The sequence below is a fragment of the Lissotriton vulgaris genome, chromosome 11 (assembly GCF_964263255.1).
Source record: "Lissotriton vulgaris chromosome 11, aLisVul1.2, whole genome shotgun sequence".
Classification (NCBI taxonomy): domain Eukaryota; kingdom Metazoa; phylum Chordata; class Amphibia; order Caudata; family Salamandridae; genus Lissotriton; species Lissotriton vulgaris.
The window spans coordinates 538225059-538249971 of record NC_141699.1 but is presented as its reverse complement, the minus strand read 5'-3'; the positions used below and the strand labels follow the sequence as shown (position 1 = coordinate 538249971).

The 24913-nt window shown below is 47.5% G+C and overlaps 1 protein-coding gene across 1 annotated transcript in view; it reads right to left on the bottom strand.

The window, feature by feature from the left end:
• The window catches only part of POLB (DNA polymerase beta), a 162674-nt gene that overhangs the window by 14938 nt on the left and 122823 nt on the right, over nucleotides 1-24913 (bottom strand). Inside the window, exon 13 of the mRNA XM_086943578.1 lies at nucleotides 3861-4000. Within this exon, the coding sequence (XP_086799704.1) occupies nucleotides 3861-4000 (140 nt within the window). The remainder of the gene's footprint in view (nucleotides 1-3860; nucleotides 4001-24913) is intronic.

Here is a 24913-nt window from a genome sequence, read left to right as displayed (position 1 = left end):
GTGGCAGTTAAGATACTACCAGAAACGGTGATGAGGGTTAGCAGCAACTGCAACATATTATAATTACCGGTGGGTATTGGCCTACGGTGACAAGAATTGCTGGAGTGAAGTGATCAGATCAGGTACTCTTGTGAGTGGCGGTGAAAACGTTTGAGGATCATCACAATAAGCTTGATTATAATAGCAACGGAAGCAACTGGTTATGGGGGGAGGGATCTAATACTCGGGGTGCGTAGAGGTGAATTGATTAACGGTAACCACGACTATAGCTAGCTTGCCTATGATTCTAAACGTGACCTCAAGGAGGGCAATCAGGACAAAGCAATTAGCCAGTCACTTCCCTTCTGGAACTCGCTCCCGCTATCTCCGACAGGCCAGTTTGCAAATGTTAGTACTTCCCTACTAACTATTATTTTGCGGCCCGGGCCCTCCCCATCATACTCCCCAGAAGTTTTTTTCTAAACCTCCACAGGTTGCTACTAGAATTGATATGGAGACCGGGCCACTGTCACCCTGGGCTTGAATTCCGACAAATGACGGTGGCCCGCTACTGCTGGTGTAGAGGTTTCTACATCCCAAGTGCCCGCTCCTTCCGTACTACCCCTCGATCCCTGGTTGGGACTTGTTACAACACCGAGGCACTGTGACCCGGATCGACGTTGCAATCACACAGGCAGGCGGGTGATCTTTATAATGAAGAAAAGCAGCTTATTTAATTCCAAGAGCTGGAAGGTTTGCTGGACTGAACATTGCTCAATTCTTAACATATTGTAACTATCGCCCAGTGCGTGGCCCACGAGACATGGGGCACCGGTGAGGCTGCGCCACCTACGTCACAGGCTTTGGACATATTTTTGACATCTAACACCACACATCCTGCAGCATGCTATTATATTTTTGTACTCTGCCCTCTATACCTCGAGCAATATAATTATAAATTATAAAGGCCGGAGGCCCTGCAGTGCAGGAGACGGGACGCCGGACCAGGTGTGCGCCGGACGGACTTACTTCAGTCTTCAAGTTCAGACAGTCCTGTCTGAGCGTGGGCGGACCTGGCTTTGTCTTCTCTGTTCTCTCTCTTCTTCTTGACAATGGCTTGGCTATGCGCGCGCCCCCTGATGCCACACGTGACGTCACGCTCACGCCACTCGCCACACCTTGCATTTGCGCGCATGTGCTGCTGCAGTGCTGTGCCAAATGTAATCAGACCATTGGTCACTCACCAGCCAGCCCTGCCCCCGGCCACGTCGCCCGCCCCCCACGCGCATACGCGGCGGAAATTGACTTAGAAAGTGAAAGTCAAGCAAGTGGAGGAGTAAACAAGTGTGTGCGCGCCGCGCCCGCCGCCATTTCATCGATGATCAGAAGCAGATTGATCGACTGAAAAAAAAAGATAAACTGAGTGTGTATTGTGCGTTGTATACAATTTATAATCACTCGGTCAGATTAAGATTCATCAGTGCCACCAGCCTCACTCAGTCTCACACGGGACCGGGTCACACACAGCAAGCAGCATGCCCCGCCGGGGCCCCCCCCCCACCATGTCGGAGTCGGTCTTATCTCTCGGGGCCCCCGCCCAGGCCGCACCATTTAGAAGACTCTACTAGGCCCGCACCATTACCATTTATTTTTGGAATCAACTGAGACTTACGTGACGACTCCCAGGGGGCCCCGGCTGGGGCGCCGCAGTGTGCACCATTTCAAACTCGCAGGGGCCGGGCCTGCCATTTTGTCACAGCCTGGTGTGCAGTCTCTACTGTGCGGCAGATCTTCTAACGTGAGGGGCCCGGCCGGGGCCCCCCGGAGCGCGGGGCCCCCCCGCACTGCGGGGGCTTGTGTTACGCCAGTGGGGACAGGCACTTGTTGCACACCGGGTGGACATCGATGTGCGGGTATTTTGCATTGCAAAGGGGGCACCGTTTGAATGGACTTCTTTCCATTTCCGATCTAAGATCGGGTAGAGTGTGGAAAGAAAAAACCTGTTGAGTCCTCGATGTCCACTAAGCAAAGGCACCAATACCGAACGAAACGATACCGACGCTATCGAAAGCCTTTTGGCTTTATAGAAAGTTTTCCTAACTTGAGCTAAGATAGTAACATCCGAACCCAATGGCGGAAAAAAACAATCTGAGGATGGAGAGGATGCCCATGCGCACTGTAGTCTAGGGGAGGAGCCACCTATCTCGTGATACTTCGAAGACTCTTCCAGGACAACAATGTGCAATCATCCGGACCCAACACTAGGCGGCGATCTATGCACAGATATGAATTCAGCAGCCCACATGCCTCGAACATGGTGTTTAAGCATATACCTCACTTATGCTAACATAGCAATGTCTGCAGTGATCCCTTATCCTCACTACACTTCATTGTCATTCATTCGCTTGCTTCATTTTCATCAGCTGCCGTTGGCTTACTTCCCCCTTTGTGTTTGTCTGTCGCTCCCCCTTGAGCATGGATTAGCTGTGTCCTCCTATTGCTCATTTTTGTAGGTGCTACTTTTTTTGTGTTTAACTACTCGCCCAAAGTGCATCTTTATCAGCTAGCTCCCTCGTGCACTTCTCCACCTCCACTGTAGGTCTCCTTTCCCCCATCCACTTTTCATTGTCCATGTTGCTTGCCCATACGTCCCCCTCCTTATTCTGCTCGTCAGTGTTACCCACCTTCCCTTTTGCAAGTGTTGCTTGCCCCCACCTGCTTCCTTTCAATTTTTGCCCATGTTCCTTGTCCCCACACACACTCTCTCCCTCCTTTAACTGTTGCCTGTGTTACCACCCTACCATCCCCCTTCTTCCTTCCGTTATTGTCTATGTAGCTTGCCCCTCCCAACCGTCCGCTCTCCCTCTATTATTCATGTTGCACTCTCCCCTCCTGCCAGAACAAACACAAAAAGCGCTATGATGTGAACATATCTGGCTGGGTCATATCCCATACTACCCCCAACCAACACCAGAACCTCCGCCAGTGTTTTTTTCTGCCCCACACTCTCTGCTGCCAGCAATTCTTAAAAAGCTATGATGTGACAAGAATTGCCAGTGTTATGGTGCTTTCTTTTTACTTTCCCCTGTGCTGTACAGCAGCCATGCTGCTCTACAACATGGCTAAAACATTCACAAGCCAGTACCATGTGTAGGTGAGACCTATTTGCTTTGCCAAAGCGTGTTTAAAACATGTGTAAAGAAGAGAAGTGGCTACACCATTTGTTCCTAAGTTTATGCCTAGAGAAATATTTCCAAGCAGATTGGTTTTCCATTAGTGAGTCTTGCAGAGGGACAAAGTACTTACAGGCCACCAGTTACTGCAAATCAAATAGATAATTGAGTGGAAGAGGAACAGAAGTTCCAAACACCCTGTTGAGAAAGCAGGTCCTACCTTTAAGAGTAAAATGTCACTTTGTCAAGGTCAGAAAATACTCTATTCTTTTGGACCAACATATCAATTTCACAACAAAATCCCTTGGCTACACAGATTCTTTATTTTCAATCTAAACATCTGATATGGAGATAAAATGGCTGCTGACAGTCTACTTCTAAAAGGAGCACAAATTAATATATTGGATCAAGTAATCGCGACAAATAGCCAAATGAGTGAAGTGTTAAGGATATGAAATGTTATGGTATCACACTAGCTCAGTTAAAGTGGCCAAAGAGCATACAAACAGGTAATTTAACCAGACTGCTGCCAAGTATAATGTAGACCAGAAAACGATAGGACAGTAATCAAAGAAGAAAGATTAGTAAATGAAAAAAATCAACAAAAAAACAAAAAAGTTGCAGGGCATTCATTAATGGGTTGATGCTGTAGACAATTCAGAGGACTATATGGAGTCTCAAGTGGGAAGCTCAACTACCTGTACTCACCAGTGACTCCTACTGGGCGGATGGTGTACTCGTTCAGGGTAAACCCCTTCTCCAGGGCATGAGTTCTCATGTTCTTATTAAAAATATCGCTGCCAGTGAAGTAAAGAACTCCGCAGTAGTACTGATCCTTAGGAATTAACCTATGGGATTTAAAAAGCATTAACACTGTATCAAATAATATTAAAGTGCATTAACACCTTTCAGACATCGAATAACATTGGAGGGGGGATCAACAAATTGCAGAAAGGACTCTTAACCATCCCCAGCCAAACTCCAACCATGCTACTGCCTGCCCTTGTCCTCACCCTGAGAATGAATCATTACAATAAACAGGACTCTTATTCCTTTTCATGTAGAGTGCACTTGTAGTACTGGAGTCTCCACTTCCACTTACAATCCCCGCTATCATTGTGATTTATTTTTAAAAGCTAATATCAATACTAGATATCAGAATAATGTACAACTAAATCAGAGTACAAAGTTTTGTTTTTGACAACATAGTAGAAACGGCACTGGATCCAGTCCCTGATGCATAAGGGATTCTCTTTTGCCCAGAACAACAGTGTTAAAATAGCCAGTAACTCAATGTAGTACTAATGCAGTAATTATTATACACCAAGTTGTTCATAAGAGTAAGAAGTCCAAACCTCAGCAACTAACATGGCTGTAGCAAGGGGGATAGTAGTTTAAGCCTGTTTACAGTCTCTGCCTTGACTGTCTCACCAAGCAAGACCTAAGTAAGGAAAGAAAAATACTCCCTTCACATAGATGCCCGGACAGAATGTTACCTCCAGGAAGACCTCTTGTGGAAGAGCTTCCATCTGTGGTGACATACAATCCTATTGAAAATGAACATAAACGTGTCCTACAACAGGCCCTACAGCTTAATCTCAATTTGTATTCACTTGCTGTGCTAGGAAATAAGGTAGCACCCAGAAGTGAAGATGGGGAGCAGGATTTATGAAGGAGAATAAGAATGTGAGTTGCCTCCACTACATTCATATCCCTAGAATCTCAATCAAGCATTCCATGCCTGTATGCATGAAAATCAGAAGTGTTTCTGAGTTGACGAAGTTGGGCTTGTTCATTAGAGTGGACAATACACAAAGAAGTGTTATTTTTTAGTTTTCGCCTGCACAGTGCTTGCGCTGTGCTTGTGTAATCTATTGTATCTTAATATAAATCTTAAAAAGGGGTTACAGCCCACCCTTGCTTTTCATTGGTTCCTATGCATGCCACTTACTTTCTTCAGTTTCTATTGGCAGTAGCGTACTATTTCCTGTTGTTCCTTTGTGTGTTTCTCCTATCAGTCTTTTGCTGCACAGCTCTTGCACTCGTGTGACGCCTTCGCCCAGGATGTGCTTTGTTTCTGGGCACAGAGCAGAGGTTTTCGACCCAGGAGTCCAGAAAAATGTCTGGTGGTGGCAAGATGCCTAAAGCCAGTTTGAGACCACACCAGGGTTGGTACATTTTAAGGGGGCACCTCTGAGGTCACCTCGGAGGACATGGTTTAATGAATCCCACACTGGCATCAGTGTGGGTTTATTACGAACAGTTGCCTGGTATCAAACACTCCTGGGTTCAGTGAAGACATCTTGGTGCTGGGTAACTCGAGTTGTTGAGTTTCCAGAACATGTAGTCTCTATGGCTTCCCTGGCACTTACAATATCAAGGAACAGACTTAAATATTGTAGGGGCATTTCCGCTCATGCATTTATGCCCACACCGGAGATATAGTGTACCCTGCCTTAGGGGTTGTAAGGTCTGCTAGAGGGGTGACCTACCTATACCTTAGGCAATGTTGGTTGAAATGGCACACAAGCAGTGTGTCATGTCAACTTTGTTGTTTTTGACTGCAACAGGGCATGCAGCCTGCAGTGGCATGGCTTTGGTGAAGGGTCCCTGGGGGACCCTCTTCGGGTTCCCATGCCCTAGGTACCAAGGGTAACACTTGTAAGGGACTTATAGGGGAGTGAATTTGCCATTTGTGGAACAGTTTTAGGGAAGAAGCACTGGCACAGGAACCGGGTTTGCAGGGACCCTGCGCACTACAATCCAACCCACATAATTTCCCGCAAAAATTGTGGGGGGGGGGGGGGCGGGCGGGGGGAACCATGTCAAAAGAGGCACTTTCTCACAGGTCAGTTGTCATCTATGGCACCCAAGGCAGAGATGAGGACAAGTTGCAAAGGGCGCCAAGAAGGACCCGGAGCCTGGTGCCCAAAGCAAGCAGTAGGACTATATTGCATCAGTTGTTGGAGGCAAGGTACAGCCATAAGTGCATGTTGAGCTTCATGCAGCCACATCTAAGTCAGAAAGGTGGTTTTTACCACACCGTCTAAGTATCCTATCCTGGGGTACTTGTACTCATAGGTGCAGTAATTATTGCACCCAGCTGCCATCCCCCAACAGCTTTTGGCAGGTCAAAACTGCCAAAATATATTGGGAGGGGGAAAGCACCCGGGGGACTGGTGAGTGCATGCAGAGAGAAAATTCTGATGCACCGAAGGGAACTACCCTTAAATACAATTAAAATCCTTATGGATGGGGCCAAAGAACAACTGAACATCTAGTAACAGGACAAGCTTGTATCTTACTCAAGCACAGGCAATACCTCCGATAACCGTTCAGTCCCCGGACAGCTGGAAATTCTCATGCTGATTGAAACCAAGTTAAACAAGGCCCTTTGCATGGGAGTACCGGGGGCAGGGCTTAGGGCTAAAAGCGAAGCTTGGAGATCACTGCGTTTCAAAGCCTTGTATACAAATATGTTATAAACATAGACAAATTCGAGAAGGTGCTAATGAATTTATAACCGACTCATATAAGGGTGTACAATCACCCGGGCCAAGTACATCCAGGTAAAGTGGTGCACAGCAATTTGGAATGAATGCTAGGGAAGCTGCATACTGACAACATGCAGAACATTTCCAGATTTAAAGGGTGTATTAAATGAAAACAACAGGCTTAGTGTTCTACCTTTCAGAAAAAAGTTCAATACACCAAAGGGAACTACCCTTAAATAGTATTTAAAATCCTTACGATGGGGCCAAAGATCCATCGTACACCTAGTAACAGGTCAAACCTGTACCGTACATCAATATTGAGAGATGTGGTGTAAGGACGGGCAAAACGTCTGATAACCGTCCCGTTTCCCTGGGCAGCTGGAAAACATCGTGCTGATTGAAGCAAAGTTAAACAAGGACTTTTGTGTGGGAGTACCAGGACGAGGCATAGGGCTGAAGAAATGCGTTACTTACCTGTAACAGCAGTTATCCAGTATTGGTGTCTTTCATAGATTCACATGCCTGAATCATTCCCCGTCGTCGAGACGGGAGCCTCCGGTAAATAAAAAAGTAATGTCCATAGACATACATAGAGAGAAAAGGGTCCAAGGGTCTCCCCTTAGTAGCCTTTCCTTGTCCTTATGTAAAAAGGACCAAACTGACATAGTCAGCCAATCAGCTCCGACCTCCCTCTAGAACCTTCCTGGGAGGAGCCTCAGTCCCTCAGATTTTCGTACGCACCCAGCTAGGTTTGGCGTAGTATAGTTCCGAGAGGGAAGTGAGTCCTTCCAGGGGAGGCGGGAGGGTTGCATGTGAATCTATGAAAGACACCAATACTGGATAACTGCTGTTACAGGTAAGTAACGCATTTCTTATCCAGTATTAGGGGTGTCTTTCATAGATTCACATGCCTGAATCAGAGTAGCTAGCAATCACAGTAGCACATTTGTAAAACAGAGTTGCTCTGCCGTCATAGTAGATAATGCATATAATATCATACAATAAAGAGACAGCTTAGATATAATATCATCAGAGCAATAATGTGCATACCTGGAAGGCGGGATGTAGGAAGGCTCACCTTACTGAAAGAGATGGCGAAGCACCGCCTGGCCCACTGCCGCATCTTTCTGGAGTTCGATATCCAGGCAGTAGTGTCTGGAGAAAGTATGCGGTGACTTCCAGGTCGCCGCCCTGCAGATGTCCAGGATTGGCACTCCTGCAAACAGCGCCGCTGACGTGGACATCGCCCTGGTGGAATGAGCGGTAACATGATCATTCAGAGGCCGGCCGGCCTGTTCGTGGCAGAAGGAAATCGCCGAGGAGATCCATCTGGATATGCTTTGCTTCGTGAGTGGTAGGCCCATTCTTGGCCTGCTGTATGCCACGAACAGCTGTGAGGATTTCCTTAGATCCTTAGTCTTCTCCAGGTAGAACTTCAGGCACCTCATAAGGTCCAAAGAATGCAGTGACCTTTCCGCTGCTGTGGAAGGGTTGGCGAAGAAAGACCTAAGGACCAAAGGTTCGTTGAGATGGAAGTCCGACGGTACCTTTGGAATGAACTTAGGGTTTGGTCGCAGTATCACCCTATCATGTCTGAATTGTAGATAAGGTTCTTGAATGGACAAGGCCTGCAGCCCGCTGACCCTTCTGGCCGAAGTTAGAGCGAGCAAGAGTGCAGTTTTCCATGAAAGGTGTTGAAGCGATGCCCTGTGAATGGGTTCAAACGGGTGTCGCATGAGCTGGTTGAGTACCAGGTTAAGCTGCCAGGTGGGGGGTACCTTCCGAGGCCTCGGGAAGGATCTGTACAGTCCTTTGAGGAATTGTTTAACTAGCCGACTAGACCACAGGGATGGTCCTGTGATCGTTCTGGTGAACCTCGAGATTGCTGCCAGGTGGACTTTGATGGACGCATGCGCCAGTCCCGACTGGGCCAAATGCAGGAGGTATGGTAGCATTTGTTCTGGTGTGATGGTGAGTGGCTGTAAGCCCTGTTCCGAGCACCATATGCAGAACCTCTTCCATTTGAGACAGTAGGTCTTGTTCGTACTGTCCGCTCTTGCTTTGGCTAGCACATCCCTGCAGTCTTGTGGGATATTCAGGCCCCCGAATTCTCTGTGCTCAGGAGCCAGGCTGATAATTTGAGCGATTGGAGGTTCGGGTGTTGCACTTGTCCGTTGGACATCGTCAGTAGGGCTGGGTGTTGGTGCAGTCGGATCGGTGATTTGATGGATAGTCGAAGCAGATCCGAGAACCAGTGTTGCCTCGGCCAGGACGGGGCGATCAAGATCAGGGTGCATGGTTCCGCTTTCATTTTCCTCAGGAGCCGTGGAATCATCGGGAATGGAGGAAAGGCGTATGCAAAGACGCTGTACCATCCGATGGAGAACGCATTTCCTAGTGATCCTGGTTGGGGATGCCAACTTGCGTAGCACGGGCATTTTGCGTTCCTCCTGGTGGCAAAGAGGTCGATGTTTGGGACTCCCCAAAGAGAGAAGATGTGAGTGAGGGCGCTGTCCGATAGTTCCCACTCGTGGGAGAGGGATTTTTGCCTGCTCAGGGCGTCCGCGATGGTATTGTCCCTTCCCGGCACGTATTCCGCTTTGAGTTGGATGTCGTGTAGGACCAGCCAGTTCCAGATCGTCTGTGATTCGCGTGAGAGCGAGAGTGAACGCGTTCCCCCTTGTTTGTTCAAGTAGTGCATCGTCGTGGTGTTGTCCGTCCTGACGAGCACTGGGGATTTCTGGATGCGGGGTAGGAAGGCTTGTAGAGCCAGAAACACTGCTCTCAGCTCCAAGAGGTTGATATGGAGCAATTGCTCTTGAGAGTCCCATTTGCCGCTGATCTGTAGGTCCTGGAGCACCGCGCCCCAACCCTCTAGGGAGGCGTCTGTCGTTATCACCAGCGGTGATGCTGGGAGGAGAAACGGTAAGCCCACCATCAGGTTGTGACGACTTGCCCACCATTGTAGAGCTTTTGAAATCTTCGGTGTGATCCGAAGGATGTCTTCGAATGAGCCAGTGCTTTGTGTCCATTGGCTCGCGAGTGCCTCCTGTAAGGGCCGCATTCTGAGCCTGCAGTGTGGTATGAGGAGTATGCAGGAAGACATCATCCCGAGGAGGGAGGAGTAAGTCCGAACTTTCAGGTGCTTTCTCTTTGCCACAGCCGTGGCCAGAGATAAGATCCTGTCTGCTCTTTCTTTTGAGGGGAAGGCCTTCGTGCAGCTTGTGTCTAACATTGCCCCTAGGAAGGTAATTTTTGTTGCGGGCACCATGCATGATTTCTTGATATTGAGCGTCAATCCCAGATTTTGAAAGAGATTGGTGCAGGCGTTGGAGGACGTGACCGCGTCCCCAGGTGAGGGTGCTTTCACCAGCCAGTCGTCTAGGTAGGGGAAGACTTGGTGGCCCAGTTGGCGCAGGAATGCCGCCACAGGCGCAAGGCATTTCGTGAATATGCGCGGCGCGGACTTGAGGCCGAACGGCAGTACTTTGAACTGATAGTGACGGCCCGCCACCTCGAATCTTAGGAACTTTCGGTGAGTTTTGAGGATAGGGATGTGGTAGTATGCATCCTGGAGATCCAGTGACACCATAAAATCTCCTTTCTCTAGAATGCCCAGGATTTCCTGAATTGTCACCATCCTGAATGATTGGCTTCGTAGGAAGGTGTTGAGCCCCCGGAGATCCAGGATGGGTCTCCACTTGTTTTCTTTTTGTTGAACAAGAAAGAAGTGGGAGTAAAATCCTTTCCCCTTCGAGGATGCCGGAACCCTTTCGATTGCTCCTTTTTGTAGCATTGTCGAAAGTTCCTTTAGAAGCAGGCGTGGATGTTTGTGTGTCCGTCTGCGTGGAGGGGTATTGGGAGGGATGGAGGTGAACTCGAGAGAGTGGCCAAATCGAATAATTTGAAGAACCCACCGGTCCGTGGTGATGTTCTGCCAATTGTGAAGGAAATGGGTCAGCTTTCCTCCAATCTGAAAGGACGGAGATGGTGTTCGGACTGGCTGGAGGAGGTGGTCACTGGCGGCCGCCAGCGCCCCTCTTGGTGTTTTTACCTCTGTAGGACGATCTTCCGAATGAAGACTGTCTGCCCTGTTGTTGCTTGTTTTGGTACTGGCCTTTTTGATTGTACGAGAATGAGGACGAGGACCTGTTTTGATATGAGCCTCGATAGGAGGATTGACCCCTGGGCTTGTTGCCACGAAAGGACTGGTTTCTGAACTGTAGAGATCCCAGGGCCCTTGCCGTGTCTGTGTCCTTTTTAATGGCCTGTAGGGCCTCGTCGACCTGTACTCCAAACAGGTGCTGGCCGTCGAAGGGCATGTCTAGAACCTTTGCCTGAACTTCTTGGCGGAATGAAGTGGCTTTGAGCCATCCCTGTCGTCTCAGCACAGCCGCTCCCGCAAGTTGACGGAAGCCTGTCATGGCTGCGTCGATAGCACAGTCTATGAGCTCCGCTGCAGAAGATTGACCCTCCACGAGGAGCGCTTTCACCTCACCCTGGACGTCATCAGGTAGTTCCTTTAGGTAAGGGGCAATGTCCTCCCATAATTGTCGATTGTAGCGTCCTAGCAAGGCAATGGAGTTGGCCACCTTGATGGACATGGCCGATGTGGAAGTGAAGCGCTTGCCTATTGTGTCCAGTTTCCTGCCCTCTTTATCCGGGGGAGCTGACAGTGGTGATGAAGGGTTGCGGGAGTTCTTCTGGGCCGCCTGCGTCACTACCGAGTCCGGTTTGGGGTGACCATTTAGGCAAGCCGCTGCAGTGAGTGGTGCCCTGTATTTTTTATCAAGGCGTGGGACCACCGCTGGCACAGAAGCAGGAGTGAGCATTAGCTTCTTTCCCTGTTCCCACAAAAAGTCTATGATTGGAACAGCTTTTGCAGATTTTTGAGGCTGTTCCTTGAAGTCATGGAGGAAACAGTCCGTTTCCGTGGATTCCACCACCATGTGGAATCTCTTCGCCGCTCTCTCCACCAGCTTGTGGAAACCCGCAATGTCCACCGGTGGGGAGTCCGCTTGGCGTGGTTGTGGTGAAGCTGGGGATGATGTAATATATTCGTCCTCATCAGCCTGGTCCGAGTGGTCTGAGTGAACCTCCTGGACCTCTCCTTCCTCCAGTTCTTCCTCTTCCTCTTCTTCGTCCGAAGAGACCACCACTTGAGGATGAACTTCCTGGTGGGGTTGATGGCGAGGATGAGGGCGTTCCGGTGCGGACACCTGAACATGCACTGGAGGTGTCTGATCTTCTTTGTCCCCTGGTGCGGGACTTTCAGGTGCTTGACCTCCTTTGCTAGGTTCCGGAAAGCGCCGCTTGTAGTCTTGCACAAGAAGTTTCAAGTCATCCACCAGTGTCGCCGGCAGGCATATCATGGGGGTGACTTCGGTGTGGACAGTGGCTTGGACCGAGTGCTCCTGATACGTGAATTCGTCCTGTTCCTCATCAGTGCTTTGGCATTTTATGTGGAGGTCTGTGAGAGAAGTAGCGGGATTCAGATGGTCATCCTCCTCGGATTCCTCGCTTTGGAAAATTTCTTGAGGTGGTTGTTTTTCCACCTTGCTAGGAGACGTCGTTTCCGGGGTAATTATTGACTTTTCCTGTTTGGTATACTGAATGGTAGAGCTCGTAGTCGTCGAGGGGTCCGTCGACGGTGGTAGCATCATGTACGGCGTCTCCACCAGCTTTGATTTCTTCCATGTTTCGTTCGTCGTCGAATCGCTCGTCGACGGTGTCGTCGTCGAGCCCGTCGTCGACGGTGTCTTCGTCGACGGTGTCTTCGTCGACGGTGTCTTCGTCGACGGTGTCCTCGTCGACGGTGTCTTCGTCGACGGTGTCCTCGTCGACGGTGTCTTCGTCGACGGTGTCTTCGTCGACGGGCTCGTCGCCGACGAGCCGGGCGTCGACGAGGTCTTCGTCGACGGAGGGGTTGACGAAGGGATCTTGGTCGTCGACGACTGCGCAGCCGTCGTCGTCATCGACGGTGCCTTCGTAGACGATTGTCTCGTCGACGAGTCTCTCGTCGACACTCTCGTCAACGACGGTTTGGACGACGATGTGCTCGTCGCTGTTGATGGCGTCGTCGACGGTGTAGTCTTCGTCGACATTGTCAGGGGAATAATTGAAGAAACAGGCCTACCTGTAGATGAAGAGGAAGTAGTCATCGTCGTCGAAGCTGAGGGCGACGATGCCGATGTGGTAGACACCGTGGTTTTTACTGAGGTAGTCCTCTGGCTTTGTCTGGAGGACGGAGCAGGCATTTTGAAGGTTTTATCTTCCTTCGCCGACACTGAGGATGACGCCGATCTCGCCTCAGAAGACTTTTTGTGAGTCTTCGCAGGAGGAGTGTCTGAGTGGCCCGGGGAAGCGTCCCTTGGCCTCTTGCTCGAGACAGCAGAAGTTCTGGAAACGCTGCTCACAGAGGACTCTGGATTGTCCCTGTTCTTAAGCCTGTCCAGCCAGATCAGAAGGCGACCTTCTCTGTCTCTCACGGTCTTTTTAGGAAAAGACCGACAGATTGCGCATTTTTCCGAATTATGATCCGGGTAAAGGCAATACAGGCACAGGTCGTGTTTGTCATCCACATGAATCCTTTTCTTACTGCAGGAAGAGCAGGCCCTGAACAGGGCTTTCTTCCCCAAGTCAGACATGAAAAAGGCAGTATAAACACACACTTACTTCAGGGGTAGTGTGTTGAGGAAGTCCTTGAAGAGTTTTTAGTTTCAGAGAAACTTCCCAGAGAGTTTGATGATTTTTAGTAATAATCCTGAGGAGAGCTCAGGCTGGAGACTCCCTAGCACAACGTGCGGTAGAAAATCTGAGGGACTGAGGCTCCTCCCAGGAAGGTTCTAGAGGGAGGTCGGAGCTGATTGGCTGACTATGTCAGTTTGGTCCTTTTTACATAAGGACAAGGAAAGGCTACTAAGGGGAGACCCTTGGACCCTTTTCTCTCTATGTATGTCTATGGACATTACTTTTTTATTTACCGGAGGCTCCCGTCTCGACGACGGGGAATGATTCAGGCATGTGAATCTATGAAAGACACCCCTAATACTGGATAAAGCGAGGCTAGGAGACCGATGTGTTCCAAGCCTTGTGGACCAAATTAAAGTTACAGTGCAGAGTGAAACAGAAACAAGAAAAATTAAAAACACCTAATTGGAAGGTAAAAAAAAAAGTTTGATCAACCAATTAAGCCTTCAAATAGGAATGTCAGCACTTGAAAAACAAGCACAGTGCAAGAGCTGTGCAGGCAAAAGACTGATAAGAGAAACACACAGAGGAACAGGAAATAGTATGCTACAGCCAATAGAAACTGAGGAAAAGTAAGTGGCAAGCATAAGAACCAATGAAAAGCAAGGGTGAGATGTAAGCCCCTTTTAAGATTTATATTAAGATACAATAGATTACACAAGCACAGCGCAAGCACTGTGGAGGCGAAAACTATAGGAAAATGCTACTTACCAGTATTCATCTGTTCTTGGCATGTAGAGCTGCAGATTTCTACACTTTGCATTAGATCGCCACCTGGTGTTGGGCTCGGATGATTGCATGTTGTTGTCGTCTTGGAAGAAGTCTTTGTAGTCACGAGATAGGTGACTCCACCCTTGGACGGTAGTGCGCATGGGGATCGGCTCAATCCTTAGTCTGTTTTTCGCCATGATGGGAAATGATGGAGTTAGTAGAAAGAAAGAAGGGATGTCCATGCGTGTATATCTAATTAAGATAAAACTGGAACAGATACAGGTCCCGAGAGGCAGGAGGGCGTATAGAAATCTGCAGCTCTACATGCCAAGAACAGATGCATACTGGTAAGTAGCATTTTCCGTTCAAGGCATATGAGCTGCAGATTCTACACTTTGCATCGATTGTGCAGCAGTGTCTCCCCTAGCGGTGGTCACCTGTATCCGTTGCAGTAGTTTGAAAGAGAGTTTTGAGGACAGCTTGGCCTACTGTAGCTTGCTGCTTGGCTTGCACATCAACACAACAGTGTATAGTGAAGGTGTGTGTTGTAGACCATGTTGCTGCCTTGCAGATGTCTTCTAGGGGAATGTTCCCTAAGAAAGCCATGGAGGCTCCTAGTTTGCGTGTGGAGTGCACTCTAGGAGGAACTGTTAATGTGTGTTTTGCTTTGTGATAGGATATTTGTGTACATTTAACAATCCACCTTGCAATTCCTAATTTAGAAATGGGGTTGCCTTTATGTGGTGGAGAGAATAATTGCTTTGTTTTGCGAAAGGATTTGGTCCTATCGATGTAATAGAGAAGAGCTCTTTTGACATTTAGTGTGTGTAGAGCTCTCTCTGCTACAGAATCATGGTTTTGAAAAAATACTGGTAACTATAGATTGGTTTAGATGAAAAGGAGTAACTACTTTAGGAAGGAATTTAGGATTAGTTCTTAGAACCACTTTGCTACGGTGTAATTGTAAGAATGGTTCTTGTATATTGAATGCTTGAATCGCACTAATTCTTCTAAGAGAGGTAATAGCAATGAGGAAAGCTGTTTTCCATGTGGGAAATTGCAGTTCACATTTGTGTAAAGGGTCAAAAGGAGGTCCCATGAGCCTGGTAAGAACAATGTTTAGGTTCCACACCGGAGAGGGTGGTAACCTAATCCTTCCATAAAAGCTTTTATTGCTGGTACTCTAAACAACAACATATGTTGTCTGTTTTGTAGGTATGCCGCAATGGCTGCAAGATGTAAGCGTAGAGATGAACATGCCAGATTACATCTTTGTAAATGGAGAAGGTAACAGATAATATTTTGGATGGAAGCATCTAAAGGATCAATTTGATTATTATTGCAGTAAATGGCAAATCTTTTCCATTTAGCAGTATAGCAAGCTCTAGTAGTAGGTCTTCTGGCTTCTTTAATGATATCCATGCAGTCTGGTGGCAGGTTAAGGTAACCAAACTCTAAGCTAGATCCCTAAATTCAGTTGACTTGGATCTGGAGGCTTGAGGTCTCCATGGTTCTGCTTTTGCATGGATGGTGTCAGAGACAGTTTTTGGTGTGGAACTAGAGAAAGTTCTAGCAGTGTGGTGAACCACGGCAGGCATGCCCATGTGGGAGCTACCAGGATCAGTTTGAGAGACTGTTCTCTGAGCTTGCGTACCACTAGTGGTATTAGTGGAATTGGCGGAAAAGCGTACGCAAAGCTGCCTGACCAGTTCATCCATTTCGCATTGCCTTTGGACAAAGGGTGTTGAAACCTGGTGGCGAAGGATGGCCATTTTGCGTTTTCGTGTGTGGCAAACAGGTCCAAGTCCCACTTGTGAAAGAATGGTTGAAGAACTTGCAGATGTAGTTCCCATTCGTGAATCTGTTGTGTCTGTCAACTTACAGATCTGCTATCTGATTGTGAACTCCTGGAAGGTGTTCTGCAAGTAGATATATCTTTTGTAGAATGGCCCATCTCCAAATGTTTTGTGCAAGCTGGGACAGCTGCAGGGAATGTGTGCCTCCTTGTTTTTGTATTTAGCACATGGCTGTCATGTTGTCCGTCCGGATTAAGACAGCTTTGTTCCTTATGTGCACTTGGAAGAACTTTAGTGCTAGGAAAATTGCCAACAACTCTAGTGATTGATGTGTAGCACCTTTTGTTGAGCGGTGATCTTCCCCGAGTTGTGTGGTGGAGCAGACGTGCTCCCCATCCTGTCAGGGATGCGTCCGTTGTCAGTACTATCTGTGGAACTGGCTCGAGGAATGGCCGCCCTTTGGACAAGTTTTTGGTGTTCCACCACTGCAGAGAGCAATGTGTGCTTCTGTCCACCAACACCAGGTATGTTAGTTGTCCTTGTTCCTGATTCTACTGATGTGCTAGACATTCCTGCAATGGGCGCATTTGCAGTCTTGCATATGGTACAATAAAGATGCAAGATGCCATCATACCTATTAATTGCATGAACACTCTGGCTGGGAGAGAGTTTTGGTTTTGAAACCTTGTAACTAAGGCTTGAATGCTCTGTATCCTGGCTGGACTGGGATAAGCTAGAGCTGTATTGGGTTTATGGTAGCCCCTAGGTATTGATGTACATGAGAGGGCTGGAGATGTGACTTGGTGTAGTTGATTGTAAACCCCAAGTTGTGCAGTGTCTGAATTGTTTGAAATGTGTGTTGGACACACTGATTGAATGATTTGGCTTTTATGAGCCAATCGTCTAAGTATGGGAAGACGTGGATATGTTGTCTTCTGAGATGTGCTGCTGCTACTGCTAGGTTCTTTGTAAACACTCGTGGTGCAGTTGTGACCCCGAATGGAAGGACTTTAAACTGATAGTGTTGTCCTTCTAGTACAAATCTGAGATACTTCCTGTGAGAAGGATGTATGGGAATGTGGAAGTAGGCGTCCTTGAGGTCTAGTGTGGTTAGGAAATCACCTTGTTGCAACAATGGGAGCACTTGTTGTAAAGTGATCATGTGAAAATGATCTCAGTGTATATACAGATTGAGAGGCCGTAGGTCTAGAATTGGTGTTAGTGTTCCGTCCTTTTTGGGTATTAGGAAATAGAGTGAGTAAACCCCTGTTCCTTGATGTTTTAACAGAACTAGCTCTATTGCATCTTTTTGCAGCAATGAGAGAACCTATTGTTGGAGCAGCGTTAGATGTTCTGTGGACATTGGACGCTGTCTGGGTGGTATATCTGGAAGGGTAGCTATAAGCTCTAGGCAGTAACCATACTGGATAATTTGTCTTCCCCACTTGTCTGTTGTGATGGAATTCCAGACAGGTAGGAACTGTGTTAATCTACTCCCTACAGGAGTGGAATGCTTTTGGGGGAGCAGAATGAAGTCACTGTTTTGTGTTGGGAGAGGTTCGATTATTGTTATTTTCTCGACCTCTTCCCTTGTTGTTGTTGCCTCTGTAGCCTCCTATAAAATATCCTTTATTAGAGGATGTTTGTGTATTTCGGTTAAAGGAGGCTGAATTGTCTGCTCCAGTTTGTTTGGAACCTCCTCTGTAAAAGGAGCGACAAACGGAGCCTCTTGCTTGGGTGGACTGCAGAGCTTACATAGACTTGGCTGTGTCAGTGTCTTTTTTTCATTTTATCAAGTGCTGTGTCTACCTCTGGACCAAACAATTGTTGTTGGTTGAATGGATGATTTAAGATAGTAGTATGCACCTCTTTCTTAAATCCTGAAATGCGTAGCCACGCGTGATGTCTAAGGAGGACGCTGGTGCTGATTGCTCTGGATGCAGTGTCTGCTACATCTGATGCACATTTAATGGAGGCATTTGATATAAGCTTACCCTCTTGTATGAGGTCACCTACTTGTGCCTTATATTGGTCAGGTAGATGTTGTAAGAGCTTCTCTAGCTGATCATAGTGAGCCCTGTCGTACCGAACGAGGAGGGCTTGTTGTTAGCGATTCACCATGTATTGCTAGCTTGGGCGTCTATTCTTTTCCCTGAAGCATCTATGATCTTTGATTCTTTATCATGTTTGGGAATTTGCTCTGTTCCTAGCGTTTGGACCTACTAGGGAGTCTAAGGGTAGCTGTCCTTTAGGCAGGATCCCCAGGAGCTGCTCTGTACTTTTTCTCTATCCTTGGGTTTATAATTCTAGCTCTTACAGGATCTTTAAAAACTTCTGGTGCGTGCTTAATGACTGCTTTAATCATTGGCAGTATTTGCACAGATTTTTGGGATTGTTCCAAAGTGTCTAGTAAAAAATCTTCCTCTGCCTCACCTGAATGCATGGTGACATTGTGATAGATGGCAGCCTTATTAATGGAGTGTCCAAACCCAATATTGTCTTCTGGAGGAGAAGGTTTAGTTGGATATATATGTGGGTCAGGAATATCTGGTACATCCTGTGGGTTTGGATACACCCAGTCTGGTGAACCTGTTGGGTAGGGAAAAGGGTCATCTGGGTCTCTCCCTCCCCCCATGCTATACTCATCATCATCAACATCCTGAGGAGGTGTATGTTGTGGAGAATGAGGAGGAGAATTTTGAGGTGAAATGCTTAAAGGAAGAGCAGGAGAAGGAGATACAGGAGAGTAGGGTGCATAAGAGCTGTGGCAGAGTCCTTCTTCACAGGCACTGGAGGTGTAGGTGCTCCATCTGACTTCCTCTTCCAGTGTGGTGTCGTGGAAACATGTCCTGTTTCTGGATCAATGTAGATTATTTTTTTGTAAAGGATCTGGTTGGAAAAGCTCCTTTTCTTGAGGCACAGCCTTCGGCGACGATCTTTTCGGTTCCGAACCGGTTTGTTGCTTGTCTTTAGCCTTAGGAGCCGATGTTGAGTCCTTTGGCGTAGATTTCGGCACCGGAGATATTGTCTTTGGAGCCGAAGCCTGTTTCGTGGACTTGGAAGAATCGGAAGCAGGCTGGGTTTGTTTCGGCCTCGAGGGTATCAGCTTCGGAGTGGAAGCGGTTTTCGGGGCATCGGAAACAGGCTTCGTTGTTTTCGGAGCCAGTTTGTCTCTTGAAGGCAACGGTTTCAGAGTGTCTTTCGGAACCGGGACTTCTTTTCGTTTGGGTGCCGAGGAAGCAGGTGGTATCGGCACATGTGGTTTGCTTGGTATGGAGCTACCGGAAAGCTTTATTATTTTCTTCGGAGCCGGGCTTGATGGCGGGGCTTACGAAGTGTTTTTTCGGTCTCGACTGGGCCCCACAGGCGGAGTGTTGACCTTAGCCTTCGATTTTGGTGTTTGGGCTGGGGTAGGGGCAGTCGTACTCACGCGTTGACCCGAAGGTATGGAGTCATCGGAGTCATCTGCCTCGGATACGATCTGGAGATCATTGGAATCTTTCTCTGGGACACATGGACCTTTGTCAAAGATATCCACTGGTTTCGGCGCTGATCTCTGCATGTCGTGTTGACGGGGGCCACCGATCCAGAATGGTCTTTTTCGATCGACAGGATGCACAGGATGTGCAGCTGGATTTGTCGTGTTCTGGCGCTAAGCACAGGTTACAGACCTCGTGATGGTCACGGTTTGGAAATTTTGCTCCACACTTGGGGCATCTTTTGAATGGCGTCCTTTCCATGAGGTGTAGGCCTCACGGCGTGGATAGGCCCAACAGCCCGCGTCCACGACCGGAATCGAGTTAATGAAGTCGAGTCAATGTTTATTGGTATCGAAAGTTGTTTGGTGAAGTTTGAAGAAAATGTTGACGTGTCGAAGTACTTGACACGGAACCTTCATTGATTTTATCCTAGTCGACAGAAACCTTTTGACACTCCTATTAGGTTTTCAAACAGCCCCTAGTACTTACAGTGATCACAACCCAGTTTGTGTCTTGTTAGGAGGGAACCTCATGAAAAAAACTAAAAAGGATAACACAATAAGAGATAACGCGCTGTAACCCATTAACGGCAGGCGACGCATAAAATGGAACAAGGTGATACGGACCGAATTCCATTAAAAATTTAAAAAGGATTGTGAAAAGGACTTTTTAACCTGTCTTAGCTCTAACCCTGAGAGCGAAGGAGTCCTCACAGCCTTTGAGAACATTGCCCGAAATGTAGGAAAGATGTTGGAGGTACGGGGGGTAAAACCATCTCTGTTGGACCCAAGTGGTTCTGCAACAATTGTTTCAAAGTAGCAAGAGATCTGAAAGAGGCCCTCAAAATACTTCCCCTTGATATAGCCTTCATCAGCTCACTCCGACTAACTTATAAAAAGGCACTGACAAAAAGGAAGACCGAGCTGAAGAATGCGTTATGGGAGGAACTCTTACATCCCTTGACCCTATCTAACAGCTCTAGATTCTGGTGCACAATCAATCAATCACCTCTAGTATCGTCCGGGGCTACTGAAGTGGCGTCAAACATCACGGAGGATGAATGGGTGAACCATTTTGCTACCATCTTCAAGGATAAAAATGTACAGCCAGCACTCTCACACAAGAGGTTAGGGCAGGACGCGATGGTATTCTCAGTAGGCAAATTAATGGAGGGAATAAGTAACCTTTCCAGCAAAAAGGCCCCAGGCCCAGACGGCATCCCTCCTGACCTTTATAAATCAGACCCAACATTTTGAGCCCCAATCCTCACAGCCGTGGGAAACCCCGCAGCAGAAAAGGCTTGTCCAGCTTCATTGGGTCTCTCAACAATAGTCCCCGTATTTAAAAAGGGAGACCGAAATTGCACACTAAATTATAGGCCTATCTCCCTGATAGACTCCATCGTAAAAGTCCTAGGGGGCGTTATCCTGAAGAGGCTGTCCACTTGGGCAGAGGAGAATCAGATCATCTCCGATATACAATATGGGTTCCGTGAAGGTCATTCTACCATGGCCCAATGCCTCAATCTCTACCTAATCCTGGGTAAATATACCATTTCACGACCAGGAACCGTCTACATGGCCTTCATGGACCATTCCTCAGCTTTTGACTGTGTCAACCGGGGAAAGTTGTGGAAGTTGTGGCAGTCCATGGAGGCCATGGGGGTAGAGCAACATCTGGTGAATTTCCTAATGGACCTACATAGTGACACAAAGGCTAACGTCAGATATAATAGGGACCTCAAGGTCACACGAAGTTTTAGTACCAGACGGAGGGTCAGGCAAGGGTGTATCCTGGTCCCCTTTCTTTTTAACTTATATATTAATGACCTAGAAGATCATTTGGTTAAGACGGGGGCGGACTACCCGTACGTGGGACGTCGAGGCCTGCCAGTCCTACTGTATGCCAACAACGCTGTCCTCCTAGCCCGTACCCCCAAAGGGCTACAAACACTAGTGGACACCTTTTATGGATTTATGTTAACACAAGATTTACATCTAAACAACACTAAATCCTACGTGCTGCAGGTGGGGAAGGCAGCCAGAAAACAGCAACCATTCAGGGTAAATGGAATTAGGGTGCCTACATACACTTCCTTTTCTTACTTGAGGGTACTTTTAGAACAACAGTTGAACTGGGTAGCACTTATGAACAGGAAAAGGGGAGAAGTAGCCAGGGCCAACGCTGCGCTCTTTGATTTTGCAGCCAGAATGGGCAACAGACCGGTGGCGGCCATGCTAAAGGTCTATCGCTCTAAGAGTCTCGCGATAGCTACCTATGGGAGCGAACTCTGGGGATACAGCAATCACGAGTGTTTACAAGTTGTTGAAAACAAATTTTTAAAACAACTCTTCTGTGTCCCACAGGGAACCCCGAACACATCAGTGCACAAAGAAACTGGCCTACCTTTCATCAGTGATACTCTGTTATTGCATCCCCTTATGTTCTGGTTGCAATGTTGGCTCAACAAACACCCTGGGCTAACACACAGCTTGCTAAAAGAAACCCCTTAGCCTAGAACACGTGTCTAAAATACCTTGGCTGAGATATCTTAGAGATAGTTTCTGCAAAGAGGGGCGGCCAGATTTATTTTTAAACCCGGCAGGAATATCGAGAAAAGATCTTACATTCATAAAACAGTCATTTATTACTCGCAAGAAATTGGACAGAGAGGAAAGGGATTTGTTGAAGCCTAATGAGTGCCTCCATTTAATGTTAATAACTTCACCCACCGAGGAGCAATATTTACTCTGGCCATTACCAGCATATGAGCGTTTTCTCTTAATCAGGTTTAGGTTTAACCTGATTGATCTTTTATTGGCAGTCCCTAGAGGGTGTCACAAGGGGACGGCGTTAGCACCCTGTGGCTGCGAAAACCTATTTTAAAGAGAATGAATTTTGTACAAGCTCGCCCTGCGTTATTTTATTTACAAATGCTGTACCCAGAAAGTATACCTCATGTGGCTGTTTTTTTAAAATGCACTATGAAGTATAGGAAATGTTTGGATATGTAAGACCGCTAAGAGTAAAACCTTGTGTCTTCTGTTCCCCTTTGACTGTGCAATAGTTTAACATCTCATGTTACGAACAGCCGGACTTTTTAAACTGTATTTTGCTTTGTATACTTTTATTGGATAGCTTGGAATGCTATTTTTAATGTTATATGAACTTTTATGGCTTTGTACTAAAAAAAAAAAAAGAATAAAGTCCTTTTGAATTTGAATTTACTTGAAAAGTAGATTTCGAACCGGAGCGGAAAAGTTTCATCCGAACCCAGTGGCAGAAAAAAAAAATCTAAGGATGGAGCCGATGACCATGCGCACTATCGTCCAAGGGAGGAGTCACCTATCTCGTGACTACAAAGACTTCTTCCAAGACGACAACAACATGCAATCATCCGAGCCCAACATCAGGTGGCGATCTAATGCAAAGTCTAGAATCTGCAGCTCATATGCCTTGAACATAACACTTCTTTATATATATTTTTTAAAACCAAGAACTTTGATCAAAGGAAATTACTGTTTTTATTATCAATTTTACAGGTAGGTCAATATTTCAAAGTTGTGCGCCTTTATGCACAATGCAATCCTATGGAAGGAAAAATCATACAAGCATAACAAGGTAGGTACAGTCAGTTCAGGGGGACACAGGATTAAAAAAAACTATCAGCAGTTCTTCAGGATCTGCCCAATTTCTGCTGGGAGCAGGGTGCTGGTGAGGTTGGTAGCTAGTGCAACCTAGAAGGGGGCCACCTAAAATTAGGCTGCAAACTCCAAACTGGGGCTTAGGTCACAAGCACCTTTGGAATAAGGGGGCACTGCCGGTTTTTCTGTACCTAGGCCCGGCGGCTCAGGTACAGAGGGGTTAAGTCAGCTGGGCTAGGTTCACCATGGTGCTTCACACGGTTAGGGACAAACCAATAGAAGGGGCAGAATCAGGAAAGCTGGGCCAAACCCGAAGTTGGTCTCAGTGATGCTGATGTCCCTCGATGGCTGCTTGGTCGTGGTGCAGTGAGAATCCGGACTGGACTTTCACAATTGGTGTTGGTTGCAGGGCGTCCGGCACTCCGGATAATGGTGCTGCATGGTTCCGGTTGGTCCTTGTGTCTTCAAAGAGCACAAGTACTTCTTCCTGGTCATCTGGGGTGTCAGTCAGGCCGGGGTGCTGCAAGAAGGTGGACTGGACTCTGCTTGTCGGTGCCAGTGGACTGCAGGGGAGTAGTTCCTCTACTCCAAGGTAGACTGTAGGCGATTTGCCAAGTGCTGACAGGTTACCCATGGCTGTGGTAGACCTCCAGCTTGCAGGACGAGTCACTGTTGCGAGGTGCGAGCAGGCAGGGTTTCGCGCAAAAAAGGCCATAGCTTTTCTGCTGTACCTCTCTTGATATATCAAATCTGAGTTCTTGGGTTCAGGGTTGCCACATAAATACTAAATTTAGGGACATTAAGGGGAGTGACAGGTAGTAGCGAATGGGATACTTACCTTTAAGGTGTCCACACCCTTTTATATGACTACTTCCTGTAGGAAGAGGGCATAATTCTGATCTTGTAAAGTGAATGCTGACCAAAGAACATGGAGGAATCTGAAAAGTAGGGTCCACATCAGCTAGTCCTAATCTTGCTAATTTTCCCATGGGTCTTGAAGCCAATGAAAGTTGGAGCAGAACAAGGGGGTGAGCATCATCACAATCTGGTGAGGCCTGGGTCACAGAACAAAGGTGTCAGGGCCTTTGAAGCTTCCCGCCCTGGGGGGTACCTCCTGCGTGGAGGCAGTGTAAACACCTCTGCATACAGAAGGTTTTTTTTCTGGCCTCAGAGCATATTCTCTCACTGCAGGAGGTCAGAAACCTGTCTACAGTGGCTTTCTGGTCGAGACTAGTCACTCTACAGACCAGTAGTTGATAGGTTTTCAGGGGGCACCTGTAAGGTGCCCTCTGGGTGCATTTCTCAATAAATCAAACACTGGCATAAGTGTGGGTTTACTAAGACAAGATGTTTGGTAGCAAACATCTAACGTTCTGCGAAGCTGTTGTATAACTAGGAACATGCATTGATGAATGTCATGCCCATGTACTCTATATGACTTCTCTGTGCACTTGTGCTATAAGGGTGAGCTTAGATATCACAAGGACACCTCCATTCACGCATATATGCCCACACATGGGTAAAGTGCACCCTCCCTTAGGGCTGTGAGACCTGCTGTGGAGGTGACTGACCTATAAATACCACATGCAGTGTTTTGCAGGCATGGGATGCATGTATGCGTGCTACGTAGACTCTTTGTTTTTCTCTGAACCAAGACACGCACGCTGCAATGGCAGTTTGCGTGAGCTTGGCGAGCGGTCCCTTAGGGTGGCACAATTTGCGGTGCAGCCCGTAGGGGCTCTATTTAGTTCAAAGGACCTAGGTACCAGAGGTACTACTTACTAGGGACTTACAGGGAACATAAAGGGGGCCAATTGTGGAACAACGGTACAGTTTAGGGAACGAACACTGGTACTGGGGACCTCGCTAACAGGAACCAAGTGCACT